The sequence below is a fragment of the Gadus morhua genome, chromosome 19 (assembly GCF_902167405.1).
Source record: "Gadus morhua chromosome 19, gadMor3.0, whole genome shotgun sequence".
Taxonomy (NCBI): Eukaryota; Metazoa; Chordata; class Actinopteri; order Gadiformes; family Gadidae; genus Gadus; species Gadus morhua.
Window position 1 is genome coordinate 15,146,519 of NC_044066.1, and position 22,661 is coordinate 15,169,179.

The following is a 22,661-nucleotide window of genomic DNA, read 5'->3' on the forward strand; positions in this document are numbered from 1 at the left end:
CTCCTCCCCTCTCTCCCTCCTCATTTCCTCTTCCCTTTTCTCCTCCTCTCCTCCCCCTGCACTTCACCAACTGTCTCCCCCTCCTCCTCCTCCTCCTCCCCTCCCCTCTCCTCCCCACCTCCCCTTGACCAGCTCCCCCTCTCCCCCTCACCCCCTCACCTCTCCCTGACCAGCGTCTCCTCTCCCCACCTCCCCCCACCCCTCTCCTCTCCCCACCTCCCCCCTCCCCTCTCCCCCCCCCCCCTCTCCTCTCCCCTCTCCTCCCCCCCCCCCCCCGACCAGCTCCTACTCTTCCCCTCCTCTCCCCTCCCCCCCCCCCCCCTCCCCTCTCCTCCCCATCTCCCCCTGACCAGCTCCCCCCCCCCCCCCCCCCAGCTCGGGGGTGATAAGGGGTCTCTGATGACAGCTCTGCTCTTCACCACCATGAATAATGCATGCAGCGCTGCAGAGCTCCAGCCCTGCGCATGCAGCGCATTAAGGGCCGCTGACGGACAGACCGGGGCACCCGACCGACCACTGGGCCCGCGCACACACACACACACACACACACACACACACAGGAACGCTACACCCACACACACACACACCGGGGGGACGCGATGGACAGACTGGGTTCACGTGTATGCAGATGTTTTAAGATCACACACACACGCACGCACACACACACACACACACACACACACACACACACACACACACACACACACACACACACACACACACACACACACACACACACACACACACACACACACACACACACACACACACACACACACACACACACCATGTGCAGGAGCAGCGGGCGGCGGTGGCTGGTTTGAATCCCGGCGGAGAGGAGGGCAGGGGAGGGGGAGGAGGTGAGGTTGTAGACGTCAGGTTATTATGGGATGGACAATAAGCCCCTTAGCAAGGAAGAGAGAGAAGCCCTCTTTGGACTGCTGAATGGGAGGTGGACAAAGCGAGGCTTGTGGCGCCCTTGTAGCGTCCTCCTCTCTCCCCTTCCCTACATCTCTCCTCTTGTTCCCCTTCCCTCTCTCTCCTGCGTCTCCCTTTCCCCTTCTCTTGCCTCTCTCACCCCTTTCCCCTCTCATCTCCCTTCCATTCCCTCCATCGCGTGCCCCCCCCCCCCAATTTCCCTCTCTCCCATTCCCTTTCTTCCACCTGTTCAGGTCTGGCCTCCATGCTCCGTGTTACGTTAGGAGGACGAATGTTGCTCGTCCTCCACTCGCTCCCTCATTCCTCCCCTCTTATTCTCCCCTCTCTCTCTCTCACGCAAAGCTATCTCCCCTTTCTCTCTCGTCTCTCTTTATCCACGCGCTGTCTCTCCTTTCTCTCTCCTTTGCTCCTCTCTCTCTCCCTATATTCCTCCAGCATTACCTTTGTGATTAGCATAAATGCCTAGTTAGCGTTCTGCTTTAATGACTTCCTCAGCAAGCTAACTGACAGCTAGCGATTGTGAATGCTAACGCTTAGCGGTTCTGTTTGAGGGCGCTCGTATAAAAACACAATACTGCAGCATGGGGCTGCTGCTGCTGCTGCTGTTGTTGTTGCTATTATATCTTATGTTGTTGCTGTTTTGTTGTCCTTCGGGGGTCTGTACAGCTGAATATATGAATTATCCTAACAGGATAAGCCCTCTCTTTCCAGGTTGGTTTTAAGCCTTTTTTTTGCCAAGTCAGAAGCGTTTTGTGGAAGTGTGAATGTGTTGCTGGTTGCTTTGTTAACTAGTATTCAAGGGTGGATTATTGCTATGAACGCTGGATTCCATGGGAATATTTTAGAATAATGTTTTTTCGCTGAAACTCTATTTAGTAGACAGCCTGCACATGGATTTTTCTCTCTAATAATTTACATTATTGGTTAGAACCACATATGTGGAGAATCTTACAATATCGTTTCATCGTTATTTACTATAATTTAATGCATTTTATAATCTAAGTCACAAACAAACAAAATACCGTGCATATTCAAATCTTTTATCTTCAGTGATTTATTTATCATATTTTACTAGAAAGTATCTACATCCTCCCTACGTTTAACATTGAACAACATTTACATAAAAAGGTCCACATAAAAAAAAACATAATGTTAGCAGAGGGGAGTCTGCAAAGGGATTCATTCTGCTGTTAAATCATGGCTTCATGGTTTGCACGCAGCTATGTGGGAAACGTTGAATATTCATTATTGCGTTGCACAGAGTTGCATAAGGCAGTAACATAGTTTTACTGGGAATGTCATGCTGGTAAAATGAGCCATTTCAGGAACATATGCTGCACGCTGCTTACATATGCCTGTTCGCTTGCGGCCCTACGGGATTACATCCTATTTGCTAAACTACATTTGCCGGGGAGTAATGGGTATCCGCTCTTAGGAAAACCCTCATCTATCTATTAATATTCCATGCGTTTATTATGCATTTATTTATAGGAATGTGTGCTTTGAAATGACAGGCTGGGGGAAATGTAATCAAATTCGACACCTTATTCCGTTTTCCGAGTTTTGGGGGTAAAAATAAAACCTAACGGTAATATTTCCCCCGAGGAACCTGAGGTATAATGCTCGGAGGTGAGCTTTTTGATCCGCTCTTTATATCCGATAGTTTCCATGTTTGTTTTTTGAACTCTCGCCGCCTTCGCTTGACTTGAGTCACGAAACGGAGTGTGTTCACCGTTCCTACCCGATCCCGTTATCAATACCTAATCAGCTCATCCGCACCTTCATACGCTCAGAACGCAGACGTGAATCAGGACAGCCCAGGAACGCTACGGTAGACACGCTGAGAGGGATTCCTCTGAACGCCGCTGAACATCGCAGTTTAGCTCTGCGGCGGCGGCGGCGGCGCTAAGAGCCGGGGGGCTGAGATGAAAGCGTACGAGAGGAAGGGGGAGACAGGAACGGGTTCTCCCGTCGCTCCCGTCTCCCCCACTTGGTACTCCGATCTCAGTACGTCTGGTACTCTCTGCTTTACGTGAGGAAGTCTCTCCACCACCGCCTCACGTCTGGGTCACAGTCAGAAGAGCCCTGAAAGAGGGCTTGAGAGTCAGCCCTCTCTCTGTCGCCATAAACTGTATATATATATATATATATATATATATATATATATATATATATATATATATATATATATATATATATATATATATATATATATATATATATATATATATGTTAATACATTTACATTCAGGGCATTTAGCAGACGCTTTTAACCAAAGCGACTTCCAATAAGTCCATTTGTAAGAAGAAGGAGAAACAACAATATATTGCTGTCGGTACAGTAAGGATGTTCATAGAACCAAGTGCCAAGCATCAACAATCGTTAGGTTAACCCATTCCCCGTGTCCAACACAGATAGCTAGGATAAGATGCTACACAATGCTAAGAACTATTTTTAAGTGCAAGGATATACAACACACAATAAGTGCTCACATTAATTGCCAGGGCGAAAAAACATGCAATAACTGCGTACATTAAGTGCCAGGACGTACAACACACAATAAGTGCGTTAGTTAATATAATTTGTGTTTGAAATTGTAAATAATTATACTTGAAGAAAATACTTTTGTTTTGAGAATTTTGGGGGGTTGGGTGGAGGGAACGCTGATTCTAGGTGAACTCTGAAAAAGTGAGTTTTGAGTCATTTGTGGAAGCTGGTGAGCGACTCTATATTATATATATCTATGCATTTATAATCTTGATAAGTGGATCAGGGGGTTGGTTCTCGTAATGCAGGCGAGGGGCGTCTGTTCTCCGCCCATCGAGCACCAAGCCCATCTCCTCCTGGATCATTATCTCCTCAACCAGCTCATAAATCTCGCCCTAGTGCTACTCTGCAGCTCTCTTCTGCATGAATATTCATAACACGCCCGTATGAATATTCATGACCCTGCCGTATGAATATTCACGAGTGTGTGTCGTTCGGCCACTTCGTCTCCCCGCTGTGACGGTGAAATATACTCCGTGGTCTGCCTAGTTTTGGGCCTGGGTTTGGGTAGCTCCTCCCTCCTCCTTCCTACCTCCTCCTTCTCCCTCTCCTTTCCTCGCCAGCCTCCTTCACCCTACTCCTCCTTACCTCCTCTTCCCTGCTCCTCCCTTCTTTCTCCTCCTCCTTCCTCCTCCTCCTCCCAACTCCTTCCTACTCCTTTCCCCTCCCTCCTTGTTCTTCTATCTTCTCCCTCCCTCCCTCCCTCCCTCCCTCCTCCTCCTCTCTCCTCCCTCCTCCTTCCTCCTCCTCCCCCCTCCTCCCACCTCCCCTCGCCCCTCGCCCCGTGGCCGTGGTTGCAGGTGAATAACGAGGTGGCTAACAGCCTGTGAAGGGTTTATTCTGCGGGAGGGAGCGCATATATCAGGGTTACCGCCGTAAATGACACCTCGGCGCGCAAATTAGGGACGCCTTCGCTCTCTCTTGACTGCACGCCGGAGTAGTAAACCTGGAGTACTCTCCGGTTGTTGTTTCACGCGCGATTCACCGTTTGTTGGGCGTGGCGGGCAGGTGAGCCACGGCCTGGTTGTCACTATGCCGTGCCACTGCCTTATGTCGGGGTTATCTCCTCTTTGTTAAGTGTATATGTATGGAGGAGGAACAGCCGGGGAGACTGAGGGGAGCCTGGAGGTACAGAGGGGAGCAGGCTGACCCGGCAGGGGAGGGGAAAGATGCTGTCGGCGCCGCCGCCATCTTCCCTTATCAAGGAACATAGCGAGGCCCTCTTTGGACCGTTGAAGGGGAGGGCGGACAAGGCTAGGCTTGAGGCTCCGTTAAAGTGTTCTCCTTTTTATCCCCTCCCTCACCCCTTCCCTCTCTCTCCCCTCCCCTCTCTCTCCCCTTCCCTCTCTCTCCTCCCTTCCCTCTCTTGCCCCTTCCTTCTCTCGCCCCTTCCCTCTCTCTCCCCTTCCCTCTCTCTCCTCTCTTCCCTTCTCTCCCTTCCCTCTCTCCCCCCTTTCCCTCCTCCGTGGTTGAATACACATGTGTGTGATACACTGTGGGAACAAAGTGACAGACAGGGCAGAGTGGTGGTTATTGTGACCGCCTGTAATATTGTACGGGTTGAAACCGCCTGTTTCCACGGTTTCCCTGAGAGAGAGGCCCTGAAAACCCTTCCTTTTTCTGCAGTCATCCACAGACATTTCAAATTGTTCATTGTTTTCTTGTCTCAGCTTACAATGGTATGACGTCGTCAAGCCTAAAATCGTTTATATTAGTTTAAAGATACGAAAACATATTAGTCCTCTAAGGATGCAATCTTACAGCCAGGCGTGCTACTGCTACACATGGGTGATGGCAGCCGTCCACGTTAGTGCCTTGCTAAAGAGCAAACCACCAGGGGAGATATGATACGTTACACCGATGTCACGGGAGCGTATCGAACGCTGGAGGCGGGATTGAAACAGTCATCGAGTGACAAGCGACCGACAAGCGCGTGGCTAATAACGATATGGATCCGGTTGGCGTCCGACTTAATCAAACGACCGCGACGGCGCGGGCGTCCTCACAGCTGCCTCCCAGCAGATCGGCCCCACACGGCGCCGCTCACACCGTTTCCTGTTCCCAGTTCCCCCCCCCCCCATCGATCCCAATCGATCCGAACCAGAGAGGGAAAACGTCCCCTCGAGGGCCCAATGTACAGCGGTTAGCGTTCCCATGACAACGCTTATCCAATCACGCATTCAAGGTCAACTTATCAGGGCCTCGAGGAAAAGATGGCCGACAGTGTAACCTCCCTCCCCAACCCAAACCCCCCCATGGCTTTTTATGATGGCTGCAGTTTAAACACCCCTCCCCCCCATCTTCTTTTTATGACGGCCGACAGTGTAACCACCCCCCCCCCCCCCCCCCCCCCCCCCCACCCCCGACGGCTCTTTGTGCAGGCACGTTTTAATAGCTTACACTTTGCTTGCTTTTTACCTCTTTAATTCGGTCCCTTTTGTATGTCTAGGGGCGAGCCGCCGCGCAGCAACAAATTAGCTGTTTAAAACAATGCTTACAAGCCCGGGCGCATAATTACGGTATAATAATGCACTTCACACGCGCTCCCCTGACGCGGAGCGCAGACCAATGAAGCGGCCTCTAATAACACACCTGCTACCGAGAGGGGTCCGCACGCTGACTCCATTTCACTGAGATAGGCACGTTTAATATCTATGTTTATAGATATTAAGATACCTAGATATTAAGAGACCGATAACTATTCATATTAATAATAATAGTATTCGGATACTTTTATAAATTCAAAAGGTATTAGGATGCCTTCAACTATTCACATTATTAATAATCGTATAAATAAAAAAACGTTATTATCATTAATAGTAATATCTTTTTTGAATAGTTTGTAGATATAATAAAAAGTATTTTACAGCTAGTATAATTAATAATAATAGTAATAATAATAGTAATTATTATAACTATACAGCACTTTTTCTAATACTCAAAGACAACATTTTCAGAAGGGAAACAGTAAAGCATCAGTATCAATTCAAGCTTTGGGAACAAAACCTGTCTCCATGACATCGTCAACCCCCCATCCCCCTATCGCCATCCCAACCACCTCCACAGGTGAGCCTGACACCGGCAGGTGTGAGGAGAGCTCACAGCGTGGCGTGGTGGTCTTACAACTTCCAAAGAGGGAACACCTGTGTGTGTTTGTGTATATGTGTGTGTGTGTGTGCATATATACTGTGTTTTTGTGTGTGTGTGTGTGTGTGTGTGTGTGTGTGTGTGTGTGTGTGTGTGTGTGTGTGTGTGTGTGTGTGTGTGTGTGTGTGTGTGTGTGTGTGTATACACAGTGTTTGCGTGTGTGTGCATAAACTATGCATGTGTGTGCTCGTGTATGCGTACGTGTGTGCCACTGGCCCAGGGATTTTGTGTTCCCCAAAGTCGGCCCTCTGAATCCAAGGCTCCCACTCTCGGCGAGAGCTTTGGCAGAAGCTTGGTCAGTGTTGCAGACCGCAGTCCCCTCCCTACGCCGGTAGGAACGTCGCATTAGAGAGCAGCCCAGCGCGACGGATCCGCCCCGACACAGAGTGCCATCCCATAATACCTCTGGCATACTGCTAACCGGCCTTTCTACATGTTTAGCTAGGGGAAACAACGCTCGATGGCGTTTCCGTTCCTTGGTTTTTGTCGTTTTTTATCCTTGTCCTGTTTTTTTCCTATCTGGGCTTTATTTGGAGACGGGCGGAGGTGTGTTGTGGAGGGGTCTGGCTTTGGTTCCAGGATTACGACGTGGAGGTACCACAGAGAGAGTGAGAGGAGGAGAGAGACACAGTCTGAGAGAGAGAGAGAGACAGACAGGGGGGGGGGGGAGTAGGAGGGAGAGACAGGGAAAGAGAAAAAAGACAAAGAAGGAGTGAGAGTAGGAGATACAGACAGAGAGCAAGAGAGCGAGAGAGAAGGAGGAGGAGGAGGTAAAAGACAGAGAGCAGGAGGGAGAGAAGAGGCGACATCAGATGACAGATGGAGAGGTCTGGCAGATACACAGGGGAGGGGGTGTGTGGGTGGGTTTGTGTATATGTCCCTAAATATGTGTGTGTGTGTGTGTGTGCGTTTGTGTGTGTGTGTATGAGTGTGTCGGGGTTTATTTGTGTCGGTCTCAACGTATTCAATATTTTCTACTGTTTAGTTTGCATCTCAAAGATGCTTAAAGACTCAACACACACTTAAAACACACACACACACACACACACACACACACACACACACACACACACACCTCATTTCCTCCGCTCGCGTATTTAATTGATGTTCAAGCGTCGCCGGGCGCTAACTGTGCGTTATTACCCAGAGTTCATCACTCTGGGGCCGCGGGGGGGTCAGAAGCAGAGCGGCACCCCCAGGGAGAGCAGTGTTCCCTGGGTCGCGTTCCACTCCCGCTCCCCCCCTATAAACCTGAAGGATCATTAGCTAGGGAAACAACGTTAGCGCGCTAAGCTATGGCTCACATCCAACGGATCACTTTTAGCAGCTGTGGGGGGGGGGGGGGGGGGGGGGGGGGGCAGGGGTGCTGGGGTGGTGGGGGATGGGGGGGGTCGGGGGGCTTCTTTGTAAATGTTAATAATGAAACCCAAACGCTTTCCTTGCTGCTGCTGCTGCTGCTGCTGTGTTGTTGAGCTCCTCGTTTCTCTGCCTAGTGCGGCCACTAAGAAGACCCTGACTCCCCAGGTCGGACCTGGGGAGTCAGGGTCTTCTTAGTGGCCGCACTCCCTCCGGAACCACAACCACAACCGACAGACACACTCCCTTCATTTAGACAGGCCCTCAAAACCCTCCTCTTTAAGATCGCTGTTCCCACATAACCTCCTTCCCTCTCCCCCCTGCATCCCATCTTATAACTTAATGGCTTTTTACTGTTACTGTTAAATTATTTAATTTTTTGCTCACCCTGTAAAGCGCCTTTGAGTACTCAGAAAAGCGCTGTATGAAACAATTGTATTTATTATATTATTATTAATATCAATAGTATTATTATAAGGAAGGGAATGCGTCGATACGGACTATATACCCTATGGCTGCGTCGCGCCGCTAAAATGGACGCTATTTGTCGCCCGCTTACTAGACCTCAACCGAAACAGGCTGTGCAGAGTGCCTTGCGTTTCACAGCGGGGGCGAAGGATTCCTGTGTGAACAGGGCCTAAGCTAAGCTAAGCCGGTTTGTTTCCAGTGTAAACGAACGCTTTGCTCGCCGCTTTGCTAGCCGCTTCACTGTGTACATTTTACACACTGAAGCGAGAGGAAAGTGGGCGAAACAAACGTTTTATGCTCATAGCCGCGAGAGGAAGCTGGGTGTGAGGTGGGTTGACAGGAGGTGCTCATGGCGGACATTAAGGGAAAATGGTTTCCTCCTGGATCGGCGAGGTCGTCTCCGTCCGCATCGGAATGGGCGAGGCCTGGCGTGGAGGGCGGGGCCTGTCGCAGAGGACAGGAAGTGACACGGGAAGCTTTGATTTTTGAAGTGTCGGTTGAACAGATGAAAAGCCTCCAGGCTTTCACGCAAGGACGAGGGGGGGGGGGGGGGGGGGGGGGGAGGGGGGGGGTTGTCTCCTGGGTGCCACTGCCTCTCTCAACCGGGCGAACAAAACCACACATCCGTAAAGACATCTGATCCCCGTCGCTGCTCAAAAGCTTTCCGAATTACCCACAGTTCATTCCGAGGAAACCCACCGCATTTCATCATAATTTCTGTCACCTCTTTTTCCTCGGCGTTCATTTGAACCGTCGCGTCCCGGCGACCCGCCCGTCCATTAGCGCCGAGCTAGCGCTAACCGTGTTAGCGTGTGAAGTGCGTGTCTTGGGAGGCGGCGGGGGAGGCGGGGGAGGGGAACGTGTTGGGAATGAGAGGTAACTCAGCGAGGAGGGTTGGAAGTCCCCCTCGGGGCACTCTACTGAAGTTCTTAGAGGAGCAGAGACGTCCCCGGCTTCTGCTTTGAAGCCAGCAGGGAGACTTCTAGGGGTTGGGTCGGGTGGGTGGAGAGGATCTTTATCAAACGAACAAGCCCCAGGGGTGCAGGGTTAGTGGGAGCCACCATTGAGGCTAGGCCTTGGGGGGGTTGAGGGCGTTACTGATCAGCGATCCAGAGTCGAAGCCCGACCTGGCCTTGGGATAGCTCTGATTTGCTGTCCTTCCAGGGTGCTGCGCAAAGTTTCCACAAACTTCATCCCTCTTATTGTATGTTGTACGTCCTGGCACTTAATGTACGCACATATCATACGTTGTCTTTCCGTCCACTTAATGTATACACTTATTGTGTGTTGTACGTCCTGGCACTTAATGTACGGACTGATTGTATGTTGTTACCCTAACCATATTTTAAACATGCAAATATTATGAAAGACTGTAGAATTTATGAACCGGTCTGCAGGTAAAATGCATCCCCAGCAGGGAATGGAATGCAGGTGTGCATACCGGAGAGACACTGGACAGTTTATACGGAGATGCTTGTCTGGGTTTTACCTGCTTGGCCTTCAAATTGTTTTGTGCATGAGGGTCGTGGCATGTTTGTGCATTGATATGTGTGTGCAGCTCTGTGTGTGTGTGTGTGTGTGTGTGCAGCTCTGTGTGTGTGTGTGTGTGTGTGTGTGTGTGTGTGTGTGTGTGTGTGTGTGTGTGTGTGTGTGTGTGTGTGTGTGTGTTAGCCTCTATGTGTATTGCCAAGCGAGTGTGTGTGTTTGTATTTGTGTGTTTTCCCGAACACACATGTGCTGCTTGCCGAAGCATTTTATGAAAAAAGTGCCTTTGTGGAAAATTAAATCACTTGTCGGAGCGATTCCAAGTTGCCGAGCCCAGACACAAAGACCTAGAATAGACTGGGCACATCTCTCTCTCTCTCCGTCCCCCCTTTTCTCCATCCCCCTCCTCGGTCATTATATAAGTTCCTCTCCTTCCCTGTATCTCTTTTATGCTCCAACCTATCTCTCTTTATCTCTCTCTTCATCCCTCCCCCCTCTCCATCAATCAATCCCTCATTCTCCTTATATCCCTCTCCCTCTAATTATTCAATTTTATCCTTTTATTTCTATCTATATATATATATAAATTCTATCACTATTTAAACCTCATCTTCTTCCATCTATCTCTCCCTACCCCATATGTTGCCCCCTCTCCCCCTCGCCCTCCATCTCTTCCCCCCCCCCCCCCCCCCCCCCCCCCCCCCCCCCCCAGCCTCACTCTCCATGATGAGAGAGAGAGTTCTCTTAATATGAATTCACATCCAGACTCACTGATTACTCTCCAAACTTTGATATCTCTAATGCAGGGTCAGGATGGCGAAGGGCTGGGGGTGGAGAGAGAAGGATAGAGAGGGATTGATAAGGGTGGAGGACGAGGGTGGAGGGAGGGGGATAGAGAGGGATTGATAAGGGTGGAGGACGAGGGTGGAGGGAGGGGGATAGAGAGGGATTGATAAGGGAGGATGAGGGAACGAGGAGGGTGGAGGAGTACAAAGGAAAGGGTGGAGGAGTATATAGGGGGCAGGAGAAGGATAGAGGAGGCAGGAGAAGGATAGAGAAGGATACAGGAGGCAGGAGGATAAAGGAGGCAGGAGAAGGATAGAGAAGGATATAGGAGGCAGGAGGAGGATATAGGAGGCAGGAGAAAGAAGGAGGGTGGAGAAGGATAGAGAAGGATATAGGAGGCAGGAGGAGGATAGAGGAGGCAGGAGAAGGAAGAAGGAGGGTCGAGAAGGACTGAGGAGGATGCTTATAAACCAGCTGCTTGGATTCTCCGATCCCTTTGTTCTGCCAACTCCTTACGCCAAACGCAGGACTTCTCTGGCCACGTATTAATCCAGTTTGCTCTCCACTTAAGTTAAGTGGCTTTCTTTCTCTGTATTAAATGGCTTTTATGAACAAATCGTTGATACACTGTTCTCCGGACCCCTTAAGACGACCGGGGGCTGAACACACTTAAACTAAGAACCCTATTAATAACAGTGGGTCACCGTCGACGTCGTCTAGCGGACGTTGTCGTCCAGAGCGACTGCCGACGCGTGTCGTAGAGGAGCAGGTAGGGCTGATCCCGCTCAAGGAGAGCCACGTGCACCCCCCACGTGCACACGCACCTACACTCACTGCAGCGCCAGGGGGAAGGGGGGGGGGGGGGGGGGGGGGAAGGGAAGGGACCAGCGCTACGAAAACAAACACTAAACCTGATGAACTTTATTTTATTAACTCGGATTATTAAATCACCTGGGCGTAAGTACTGGCAACGGGGGCCAGCAGGAAGCAGAGGGGCCCCCGGTACGGCGGGGGCCGCGGCGTAGCGGCGTACGGGGCGCCGTAGCCGGGGAGCAAGAGGCAAGGACATCAAGGATCCACTAATGCAGCATTTGGATCCAGAATGGCTTTTTTAGCCGGGCTGCCTTGGCAACCGCCCCTCAGCTGCGCCTCGCAGCAGCTGGAGCACGCCAGCATGATGTAGTGGTGTTTTAGCCTGGCACGGCCCGCCGCCGCCGCCGCCGCCGCGCACGCTAATGGAGGCAACGCACACACACACACACACACACGAGCACAAACACACACACCTATGCACAAGCACACGCACACACACACATATGCATCTGTTTACGCACCTGCACACACATACGCATACTCGCGCACACACACACACACACATATATGCACACACACACGCAAGCACATGCACGCAAACACACACACAAACCCAGGGTTGCTTTCCAACAACATTAAACTGCCCGGTCGTGATGTGCACCAGTTGGCAGTGAACCGCGTGGAGGAGAGGGGATGTAGTATTTATGATTTTAGAGACGCATCGCGGCACGCTTCGCTGCACATGCAGAACACAGCACGCGCCGGGGCTGCACGCACGCACGCACGCACGCACGCACGCACGCACACACACACACACACACACACACACACACACACACACACACACACACACACACACACACACACACACACACACACACACACACACACACACACACACACACACACACACACACACACACACACACCCCGGCTGGCTTGGATTTAGTCAGTAGAACTGTAGTTCTGCAGTATTGCTGAACAGTAGTATCTTAGCATTGTAGTGCTGCTGACCATTAGTATTGTAGTGCGGCTAGACAGTAGTACAGAAACACAGTAGTATTGCAGTATCATAATATAGTATTTAAAGAGAAGTATCGTTAGACGGCAGTTAAAAAAAAAGTGAGCTATCTTAGTACAATAGCAATAGTATCTTAATACAAAAGCAGATAATAATAATCAGCTGTATGTACCCTTTCTCAGTCAGGCTTTTGTCACTGCATCACTTCATTTGTTCACTGCGTCACTTTCACTCAAGACGTGTGTGAGAACCACTGTTTGTCTGATAAACCCCCAACCCAGCCGTCCGCCCACAGCGCCGCGACAGAGCCAGGTGTTTATTCTCTAAACCCATTTGGTCTGCGGAGGTAAAGCTGAGAAAATGACATTTGAAACAAAAAGAGAGAAAAGTTACCAGCGGTGCAGGTTTTAGATCCAGGCCGACTTTCCTGTTTTCCCGAGTTAACCACCTGCCACCGTGCATCAAGCTAACCGCCAGCAGGCCGCCGCTGCACTACATCTAGAGCTCACTGCAGCACGGGGAGAAACGTGGGTTCGGATTGTGATAAACCGATTCTAGGCTTGACGACTCAACTTGAAATGATTCTTGTCAGGTTCACAGTTCTAGAATAGAGATATTTCTCGTGCAAACAGGGCATTTATTATAGTCCAAAAATAGTAGATAGTAGATTCTAGACTTCACGACTCAACTTCAAATGATTAGATTCAGATTCAGATTCACGGTTCTAGAATCGGGATACTTATCATGCAAACAGGGCCTGTTCATTCCACAAACATCTATCACGGCCCTGGCACTCAGCAGATCCACGAATCGGACGCTCTCCTCTCTCCTCTAAACTATCTTTATTGCTCCGGGCCTGTGAACGGCCTCTCTGCTGCCCAGTGCCCATCAGCGCTCGCATCCTTTGATTTCTTTATTTATTTGGCCGCTTTCGTACCGAGTCCTACGAAGTGTCTGCTAACCCCTTCTACCGCTGCTGCGCTTATGTGTGCGTTTTGGAGAACGCGCGGAACCGCTAACAGCCCCCAGCGATGCGCGCGGAAATCATTAGCAAACTGGTAACGTTAGCCTTCCTGGGCGGCCCGTGACCTGAAGGGTGGGATTTTCATGTATTTTTGTCCACCGCAGCGATTCTCACAACGCCGCCAAAAAAACCGCCCCCAGCCGATCCCCCCCCCCCACACGCTCCCCTCTGTAAGACCTAGCATATAGAGAAACATCTCCCGTCCTCACTGACCGAGCCGCGGAGCGAGGGAGAGAGCGACAGCAGTGCTAAAACGTTGCTAAAACGAGCAGGGAGATAACGATTATATATTTATTCAAAACGTTTGTGCTCCAAATTAAATGTCCTCTCTAGGAGACGCGTTTTAAAATGTCAGAGTGAAGAGGGCGATAAAAGAATCCGTCCCCTCTTCATAGAGCGTGTTGGCGTGTCGCCGGACACACCAGCACGCTCTGAGAGGGAGGGGGAAGTGTAAAATGCGTGTGAGCGTGCACGTGCGCAAAGAAGTGTGCACGGCGGTAACACGACACGGTGCTAAGCTGTGCGGTCAGTCGACCATCACCAGAGCCGACCGCACACAGGTTTCAATCAGCATCCCCCCCTTCCTCAGCAGGGGATGGGGGGGGGGGGTCAGCAGGGTACGTCCTGGACCTCACCCCACAAATGGGGGCTTCCAGGCCTGACGTCACCCCACCCCAACCCCCATGTCTGTCTACCTCCATGGGGGCCTACCCTGGTCCTTTTTGAAACGGGTCAGAACAATCACAGATGTCTGATGGATGACTGAACAGTGAGACGACGGACACACAAATACGGAGACGCAGGGAAAGGACGTCGGCGTCGGCGTGTACTGTGTGGACCTTTCAGAACGACGCGCAAAACGTTATTCTGCACTTTGGGTACTTTGATCCGAATCGACGCACACAGTGATTCATGCCTCGACACTCTTTGTGTGTGTGTGTGTGTTTATAAAAGTGTTTGTGTGTGTATAAAAGGATGTATATGTGCATGACAGTTTGTGTGTGTACGCGGGTGTGTGTGTATAAAAAAGTGTGTGTGCGTGTGTGTACGTGTATGAAAGTTTGTGTGTTTACATGAAAGTGTGCTTTGTTTCTGTCTGTGTCCGTGTGTGTGTGTGTGTGTGTGTGTGTGTGTGTGTGTGTGTGTGTGTGTGTGTGTGTGTGTGTGTGTGTGTGTGTGTGTGTGTGTGTGTCATAGTTCACGTTTTTGTGTGATTTTAGTGTCTATATGAAAGTGTGTGTGTGTGGGGGGGGGTGTTGTGTTGACACATTGCACCGCTCGGTTACATAACAGATCCCAGACACCTCTTCACAGCGAGGAAGAGGAAGAGAGGAGCTGACGAAGAAAGGGAACTGATCAAATAATGTGTGGGGGCGGGGTGCGAGCAACGGAGGGAGGGTGTGAGGTGGTGTGTGTGTTTAAGAAACACACCAACACACACACACACACACACACACACACACACACACACACACACACACACACACACTACTAACACATACACACACACACGACACAAATAGTCATTATCAGCCCGCACCAGGAGCAGAGGAGCAGGAGGGAGGAGGGGGAGGAGGGGAGAGGAAAAAAGCGAGAGAGAAAAAGGAAGAGGAGGTGGTTGTTTTGTGGCCGTGGTGACAGTTGGGGAGGGGGGAGGTGTGAGTCAAGGGAGAGAGAGAGAGAGAGGGAGGGAGCGGGAGGGGGAGAGAGAGGTAGAGAGAGAGAGAGAGGTAGAGAGAGAGAGAGGTAGAGAGAGAGAGGTAGAGAGGTAGAGAGGTAGAGAGAGAGAGAGAGAGAGAGAGAGAGAGAGAGAGAGAGAGAGAGAGAGAGAGAGAGAGAGAATGAAGAGGGGTTACAGAAGCCGAGAGGATGAATGCAGAGTTATGCAGAGAGAAAGGAGGGAGGGAGATATAAGTAAGAAGACAGGGACGAAAGAGGGGGAGAGAGAGAGAGGGGAAGAGAGACAGAGCGAGAGAGAGAGAGGGGAAGAGAGACAGAGCGAGAGAGAGAGAGAGAGGCAGAGCGAGCGAGCGAGCGAGAGAGAGAGAGAGGGTCTCTGGGACATGGTGGAGGGTTAATTGGCTGTTCCAGCAGAATGTGCTTTACATTTTAACACGTCTCTTCCGACTGCTGCTCTCTCCCTACAGAGATGCTCGCTCTGCCAAGCCCTCATGCCTTGGAGATTACCAAATATATCTATACAATAAAAAACATATGTAAAATATAAATCGGACTTACACCTCTTATTGCTTTTTACTCATGATCTACTGCTGCTCACGCGCACGTGTCTGTCTTATGCACGGATTGTCATTTCCAACAAATCAACTATTTTATGATATAAGAGCTGTCACCACACACACACACACACACACACGCCTGTGCCAGGGTGTATGTGTGCGGTTGGTGTATGTATAGATATATTATACAAGGCTGTCCGTGTGTGTGAGGTTGGTAGCACTATTACACACCATTAGTATTCATGTCCTTTCTTATTGGCTAATGGAAATAGATAAACGTATATATATGGCTGTTCTGCAAGGGGAAATGGCTAATTTGAGACAAGTACATAGCCTGTAGTGAGACCCTACAGGCTTTGTTCTCAGACACCTTGTAGTTGGCCTCGCTACAGTTATTCATGTTGGGTATTTCATCTTATTAATGCAATACTCTTTCTACACATAGTCACCATCATAACAATAATACATTTGTGTCAGGATTTTCAACGGATAAAAATAAAATGAAAACTATAATACCATGGTGGTGGTTAAACTGGTAAGGTTTGGGCTCCATTGAGTTTGAAATGGTTATAAAATGTCGAGATATCTGGTTAGAGATGGCTTCATTCAGGCCGAGGTTTTGCGTTGTTACTGTTAGGATAAGGGTCTAGAGGGGAGAGCAATGCATCTTGGGAAAAAAGACCAGAGAAGTCCACTCACGCCCATCACACTCCTGCCCACGGCGTCTGGGGAGGTTTTCCCGCTCTTCGGAGGGTTTAGTGTTACGCAGGGTCGTTAAACGCGCACCTGTGAGAGGCTTACTGTGTATCAAGGGCTAAACCAATTAAAACGGCCCTTACAATCACCCTTTCCTCACAAAGTCCCGTCTCTGAACCTCACATCCTGTTTCGTTTACGTCACTTCCAGGTCAGCTAGCGGCGGGGACGTGTGAGATCGTGACTCTCGACCGGGACAGCAGCCAACCACGTCGCACCATCGCCCGACAGACAGCCCGCTGTGCCTGTAAGAAGGGCCAGATCGCTGGGACAACACGGGCCAGTCCCGCCTGCGTGGACGGTAAGCCCCTCCCCCGCAGGTCACCCATTGGTTGCTGTCTTTGATGTCACTCAGGGGGGAATGGAAACTGAATTTAATTAAAATTGAATTGTTGTCCGATTGGAATTAAATATGAATGGAATGATATGGAATTAAATTAAGGTTGAATTGGAATAGAATTTTTTAAAAATTTAATAAAATAAAATAGGAATTGGAATGGAATTCAATTTGAAAGGAATGGTATTGGAATTTAATTAAAGTTGATTGGGAATTGGTTCAGCCAGCAGGGGTTTCCATGCTTATTATAATAATTCAGGAATTTAATTGTATCTAATGTGATTGAACTATGAAAATAAAATATAAAATAGTGTTGGACACACAGTGTCCAAAACATAACATACAAGAGACTACTCCAGAGACTACCCCAGAAAAATGCATTAAAAAAACACATAGACAGGTTATTGCCCACTGTTAAATACAAATGAATCCATGTGAACTGACTTGGTCCAGCTCCTCAAGAGTTCCTTGGCTCGTTGAATCTGAAGCAACATTAAAGCACACGGACGGGGCATGAGGAGGTCAGCGTAATAACACCAAGCCTTAATCAAACAGGGTGTCAGCCAGGCTGCATAACAGCATCAGGAGCATTCAGAGTCACGGCTCCTAATGAATGAGACAGCCTTTATTAACGAAGCTGGGACCAGACCCGACCAGACGTCTGACCCCGTCTGGAGTGGAGCGAGGACTTCCGTTTAAATAAACTGATAAACGGAGGGGAGGGGAGGCTCAGGAAGGAGGGAGGACGGTGGTTTATCGGTCCTGCACTGATCTGAGGAGAGAAAGATGCAAAGTGGGGAAACGGCCACAAATGGAGGGTCAATATCCAAAAAAGCTCAATATAAGAGCATCAATATTGGTGCTTTAACCTTACGAGAGTCCTTGTGGTTTGGCTCCCAGGCCCCTCGTGTTGGTCCAGCTCAGGCCCCGACTCTGAAGTCTCATGTCGGGTCTGAGTCGTAACTCGGGCCAGGAGTATTCCAAGGTTACGTAATCTTTCTCAACCTTGTAGCCGCTTGCTTTCATGCACAATTATACATCTGTCGATTGGGCCCCTTTGGACCCCCTCCCTCTCATGGGGTTCTCCCCCACTGGGTTTGGGGGACTTTGTCCTTGTCCTTCAGAGGCATTAGGATGGGGGGGGGGGGCTGCTGTGCTACGGGTCCCTGAAAAGCACTCTGGCACCGGCACTGTCATTAAAGGAGCAGTAGGTTAGCATAAAGTGCTGTTATTTCAGTGTCGTTTTTGGGGGGGGTTGACATGGCTCTCCATCAGCGATTAGTGGGTGGAATGCACTAAGAATATCGGCTTTGAGTTGACCGCGGCCGCCACTCTATGGGATGATTACAATCTGAGTCCACTCTTTATCTCTTCCCTTATTGGTCGAGGGATCCATCACGGTTGCCTGAACGCAGCACTCAATGGCGAAGAAACCACAGGGAGGGAGGGAGGGAGGGAGGGAACAGTGTACAGAGTACAGTGTTTATTTTATAGTTTACTGCCAAATCTTTCACTCTTCTGCTCGGTCTATAAAAACGTCTCGAGTTTTAACTACTGCAGCTTTAAGGTCGCTGCATTAATAATACCCCCCACCCCCCCCCCGAACGGGATGATGTGGTGCTGATGGAATCATCTGGCACATCTGCAACGCAAGTCTTCCTCCTCCGACACACTGACTCAGCGAGTCAACTCCGAGAGCTGCTGCTGCTGGTATTGTTATTGTTGTTGTTGTTGTTGTTGTGGTGGTTGTCACTGCCCGCTGTGTATGCGAAGCCTCCTGATGTGCGTTTACTACTTTGAGGAGGTAAAGTCGAGGATAATCCCGGAGACGAGATAAGATTTCCGCTGTCTCGCCGTTTGAAGTGCCAATCCGCCTGGGAGAGCCGACTTCAAGAGCCGCCCAAAAAAGAGGCTGCGAAGAATCTCCCGATGACGGCAAGATACTCTCACCTTGTACCTCTCTTCTGCTGTATCGTCTCTCTCTCTCTCTCTCTCTCTCTCTCTGTAGCTCGCTCTGTCTCTCTCCCCGTCTCTGTAGCTCGCTCGGTCTCTCTCCCCCTCTGTTCTCCCACTACTGTACCGAGGCAGCTTCTGAACCGGGTCGGTTCTCTGCTGAATTCGAACAAAACATTCTGAATCTGGTTGGAGCCGGACGGAGATCTCTGAGGGGCCAGACCTCGGCCCGCGGCAGCCCCAGAGAAGAGGTCTGGTTCAGGGGGATTGGACACTTTGAGGGACCGGAGATGGCATTCAGAGATAATATGAGATGGAAAGTTGAGCTGTGAGGTTAGACCTTACGTTTGAGGATGGTTGGAGAAGTTTGAGGTATTTCTGGTCGGAAAAAAGGATCTGGCGAGCGAAGCGTTGTGTCCTTAAAGTTGGTTCTGACGGTTCTACTTTTATGGATGCCCTCTAGCAATAGTTAGTACCACAGATCCGTAAATGGAGAGAGACAAAGAGGGAGAGAGAGAGAGGGGTTGAGAAAGAATAAAAGCAAGAGGTCGGCCTTCAGAAATGGTATCACTCAGTATTAGATTTAGAGCTAGAGTCCTGATGACATCAGAGACTGATGACGTCACAAACTGACCACATCAGGGACAGACTGCCAGACAGACAGGCGTCGCGGGCCGACGACATCAGATAGAGGCCGACGGCGTCACAGACAGACGGACCGAGGACGTCCCAGAGGAGAGACCGTCGGAGGTCCCACACTGATGAGGTCGTCGGGAGGAGAGAGACAGGAGACATCAGGTCTCTGTCGGCCCGGGCCGCGCTGTGACACGGGCGCTCGGCGGAGGGCCGGCGGGGGGACGACCTCACCTGCTCCGCCGCTGACTCTGATTAGACCGCCGCGGGGGGGCATTGAGATAGCATGAAGGACCAGCTGTTCACGAGAGAGAGAGAGACAGAGACAGAGAGAGAGAGAGAGAGAGAGAGAGAGAGAGAGAGAGAGAGAGAGAGAGAGACAGAGACAGAGACAGAGAGAGACAGACAGAGACAGAGAGACAGAGAGAGAGAGAGACAGAGAGACAGAGAGAGAGACAGAGAGAGACAGAGAGAGAGAGAGAGAGAGAGAGAGAGAGAGAGAGAGAGAGAGAGAGAGAGAGAGAGAGAGAGAGAGAGAGAGAGAGACAGAGAGACAGAGAGAGAGAGAGAGAGAGAGAGACAGAGACAGAGAGAGAGAGAGAGAGAGAGAGAGAGAGAGAGAGACAGAGAGACAGAGAGACAGAGAGAGAGAGAGAGAGAGAGAGACAGAGAGAGAGAGAGAGAGAGAGAGAGAGAGAGAGAGAGAGAGAGAGAGAGACAGAGAGAGAGAGAGAGAGAGAGACAGAGACAGAGACAGAGAGAGAGAGAGAGAGAGAGAGAGAGAGAGAGAGAGAGAGAGAGAGAGAGAGAGAGAGAGAGAGAGAGAGAGAGAGAGACGGAGAGATGAGTGATGTTTTTCTGGAACGGGCGATGGTCTCGGGAGGCTATTGGGAAAACATGTCAGTCCTGGGCCTCATGCGTCGGCTTAGCGCTGCGCTACAGGCTAGTATGGGCTAACGAGTCACCTGGTTCAGAGACTGCGGGTGGATTCCTACCTCGTAGCCTTAGAGCTTACAGCCTACTGCTGTGGTTTTGGACTTTTGCATAGAAATATGAGTCGCAGAAGTTATGAAAAGAGGAAACCCATTTTGGGGCATATTTTGGTTTGTTGTATTGTATTGGTGAGAGCCAGTCCACGGGAACACTAATTACAAAAATATCAATGAAAATTAGAACATTGTTCTAAAATCCGACCCCAACGCAATTAAAATAAGGTTATTTTTTTCAGTTTTGTCATTGGTTTTCCTCTTCTCTAACATCTTCAAGATGTGCTGTGTCTCCACGGTAACAACATCTTCACGGATGTTCAGAATGTCGTTACCGTGGAAACACAGGAGCGGAGACAAACTGTTCTTAGAGACATTTTGGAAGAAGAGCAGCGACCGGCACACGCACACGCACACACACACACACACACACACACACACACACACACACACTCTCTAAGCCCCTGCTGTTTCCTCATTAACATGTTGGTTAATGATCAATACATCATTTACCAACGGCCGATAAATGACCAATGACTCAACATTATTATCATCACTGATTATCATAAAGTGTTGCCACTTATATTCTTAATTATACTTACACTTTACTTCATACATTTACCTTCTAGCATAAACACTTCAATTTTGTATGGACGTCTAGCATGGCTGGATATGGATATATGTATCAATCCATCTATCTACATATATGTATCTATCTATTTATCTATCTATTTATCCATGCACACACACACACACACACATAAATGTATAGGTACATGCATTACAGGCCAGCCTGCAGCAGATTGCAGTGCGCTGTAATGCGGTCAGACAGGCTATTATGCCGTCTCTTAATGAAACTCCATTACCCACGTTCCCCTTCTGCTGGGCGCCCGCCCCGATAAATCAGGAGGGATGAGGAGATGAAGTGGGCCCAGGTGTTCCTCACTTCACGCGGCTCCACGATGTCACCCAGTTATTGATGTTCCATTAGCTCGGGTACCCCTGCCCGCTCTCTCTCTCCCTCAATCTATCTCTCATTATCATTATGCCTCTCCTTCTTTAACTCTCTCTCTCTCTGTATTTCTTTCCAAATGGTTCTCATCCTCAATTTCTCTCTCGCTCTCCTGTTGCCCCCCTTACTTGCTCTACTTCTTCATTCTCCCTCTCTGAGATCCCTCTCTTCCTAACTCTCTTCCTTCAATCTTCCTTCTCTCCCCCTTTTTCTCTCCTTCCCCCCCCTCACCCAATCCTCTCTCTCTCACTCTCCCTCCCTTCCTTCTATGGTCATTCTCTCCCCTTGTTTCTCTCTCCCTCCCTCCCCCCTACCCCCTCTTCCTCTTTCTTCCCTTTTTCTTCTCTTTCTCTCTATCTCCCTCTCCCCCCCTCTCTATCACTCCCTCTTTCCCTTCATCCTGCCCTCCCCCCCTCTCCCTCTCTCCCCCCCCCTTCATTAACAAAGGATACACTAGGAAGTCATCATGGCGTGAGCGTCTCTATAAAGAGGAAGGGTGTGCATGAACACTCTGGAAGCCTCTAAACCGGAGCCCTCCAGCCGCCTCCGTTCAGAGGCCGAGCCTCTAGTTAGAATGCCCTTTTCAGGCTAAACTCCCCAACCTGCGGTAGCGCTCCCTGCTAACGGGGGGGACTGGGGGGGGACGGGGGGACGGGAGCCGTTGTAGCGGAGGCAGTGATCTCCGGCGGGCGACCTTTGAATCCGCTTGAAATGTTAACGGAGAGGCGCCCTGTCATGTGGTACACGCAGGCTCCTCCCCCCTCTGGAAACCACGCGTCTGATGACTGGCGGAGAGGAGGCCCCCCTCGACTGGAGAGGGTTGGAGTGAGTGTGTGTGTGTGTGTGTGTGTGTGTGTGTGTGTGTGTGTGTGTGTGTGTGTGTGTGTGTGTGTGTGTGTGTGTGTGTGTGTGTGTGTGTGTGTGTGTGTGTGTGTGTGTGTCACACACCAGCCTCTTTCGCCCCAAACGAGGAGCGAATCACTTCATCGTCGTCATCTCCATCCTCATCACATCCTCAACCAGCTTATTAATATCAAAGAGCTGCCAAGAGTCAAGTCAACAGCTCTGTACTTACAGAGCTCTCACCCTCTCTCTCCCCCACTCCCACTCTCCCTCCCCCTCTCTCTCCCCCTCCCTCGTGGTTGCAATCATTCAAACAGC

At 50.1% G+C, this 22,661-nt stretch overlaps 1 protein-coding gene across 2 annotated transcripts in view; it reads left to right on the top strand.

Annotated features, from left to right (window-relative positions):
• Nucleotides 1-22,661, top strand: part of tafa5a (TAFA chemokine like family member 5a) — a 90,772-nt gene that overhangs the window by 19,617 nt on the left and 48,494 nt on the right. For both annotated transcript variants that reach the window (XM_030342221.1, XM_030342222.1), the window contains exon 2: nucleotides 16,731-16,880. In XM_030342221.1, coding sequence (XP_030198081.1) covers nucleotides 16,731-16,880 — 150 coding nt within the window. The remainder of the gene's footprint in view (nucleotides 1-16,730; nucleotides 16,881-22,661) is intronic.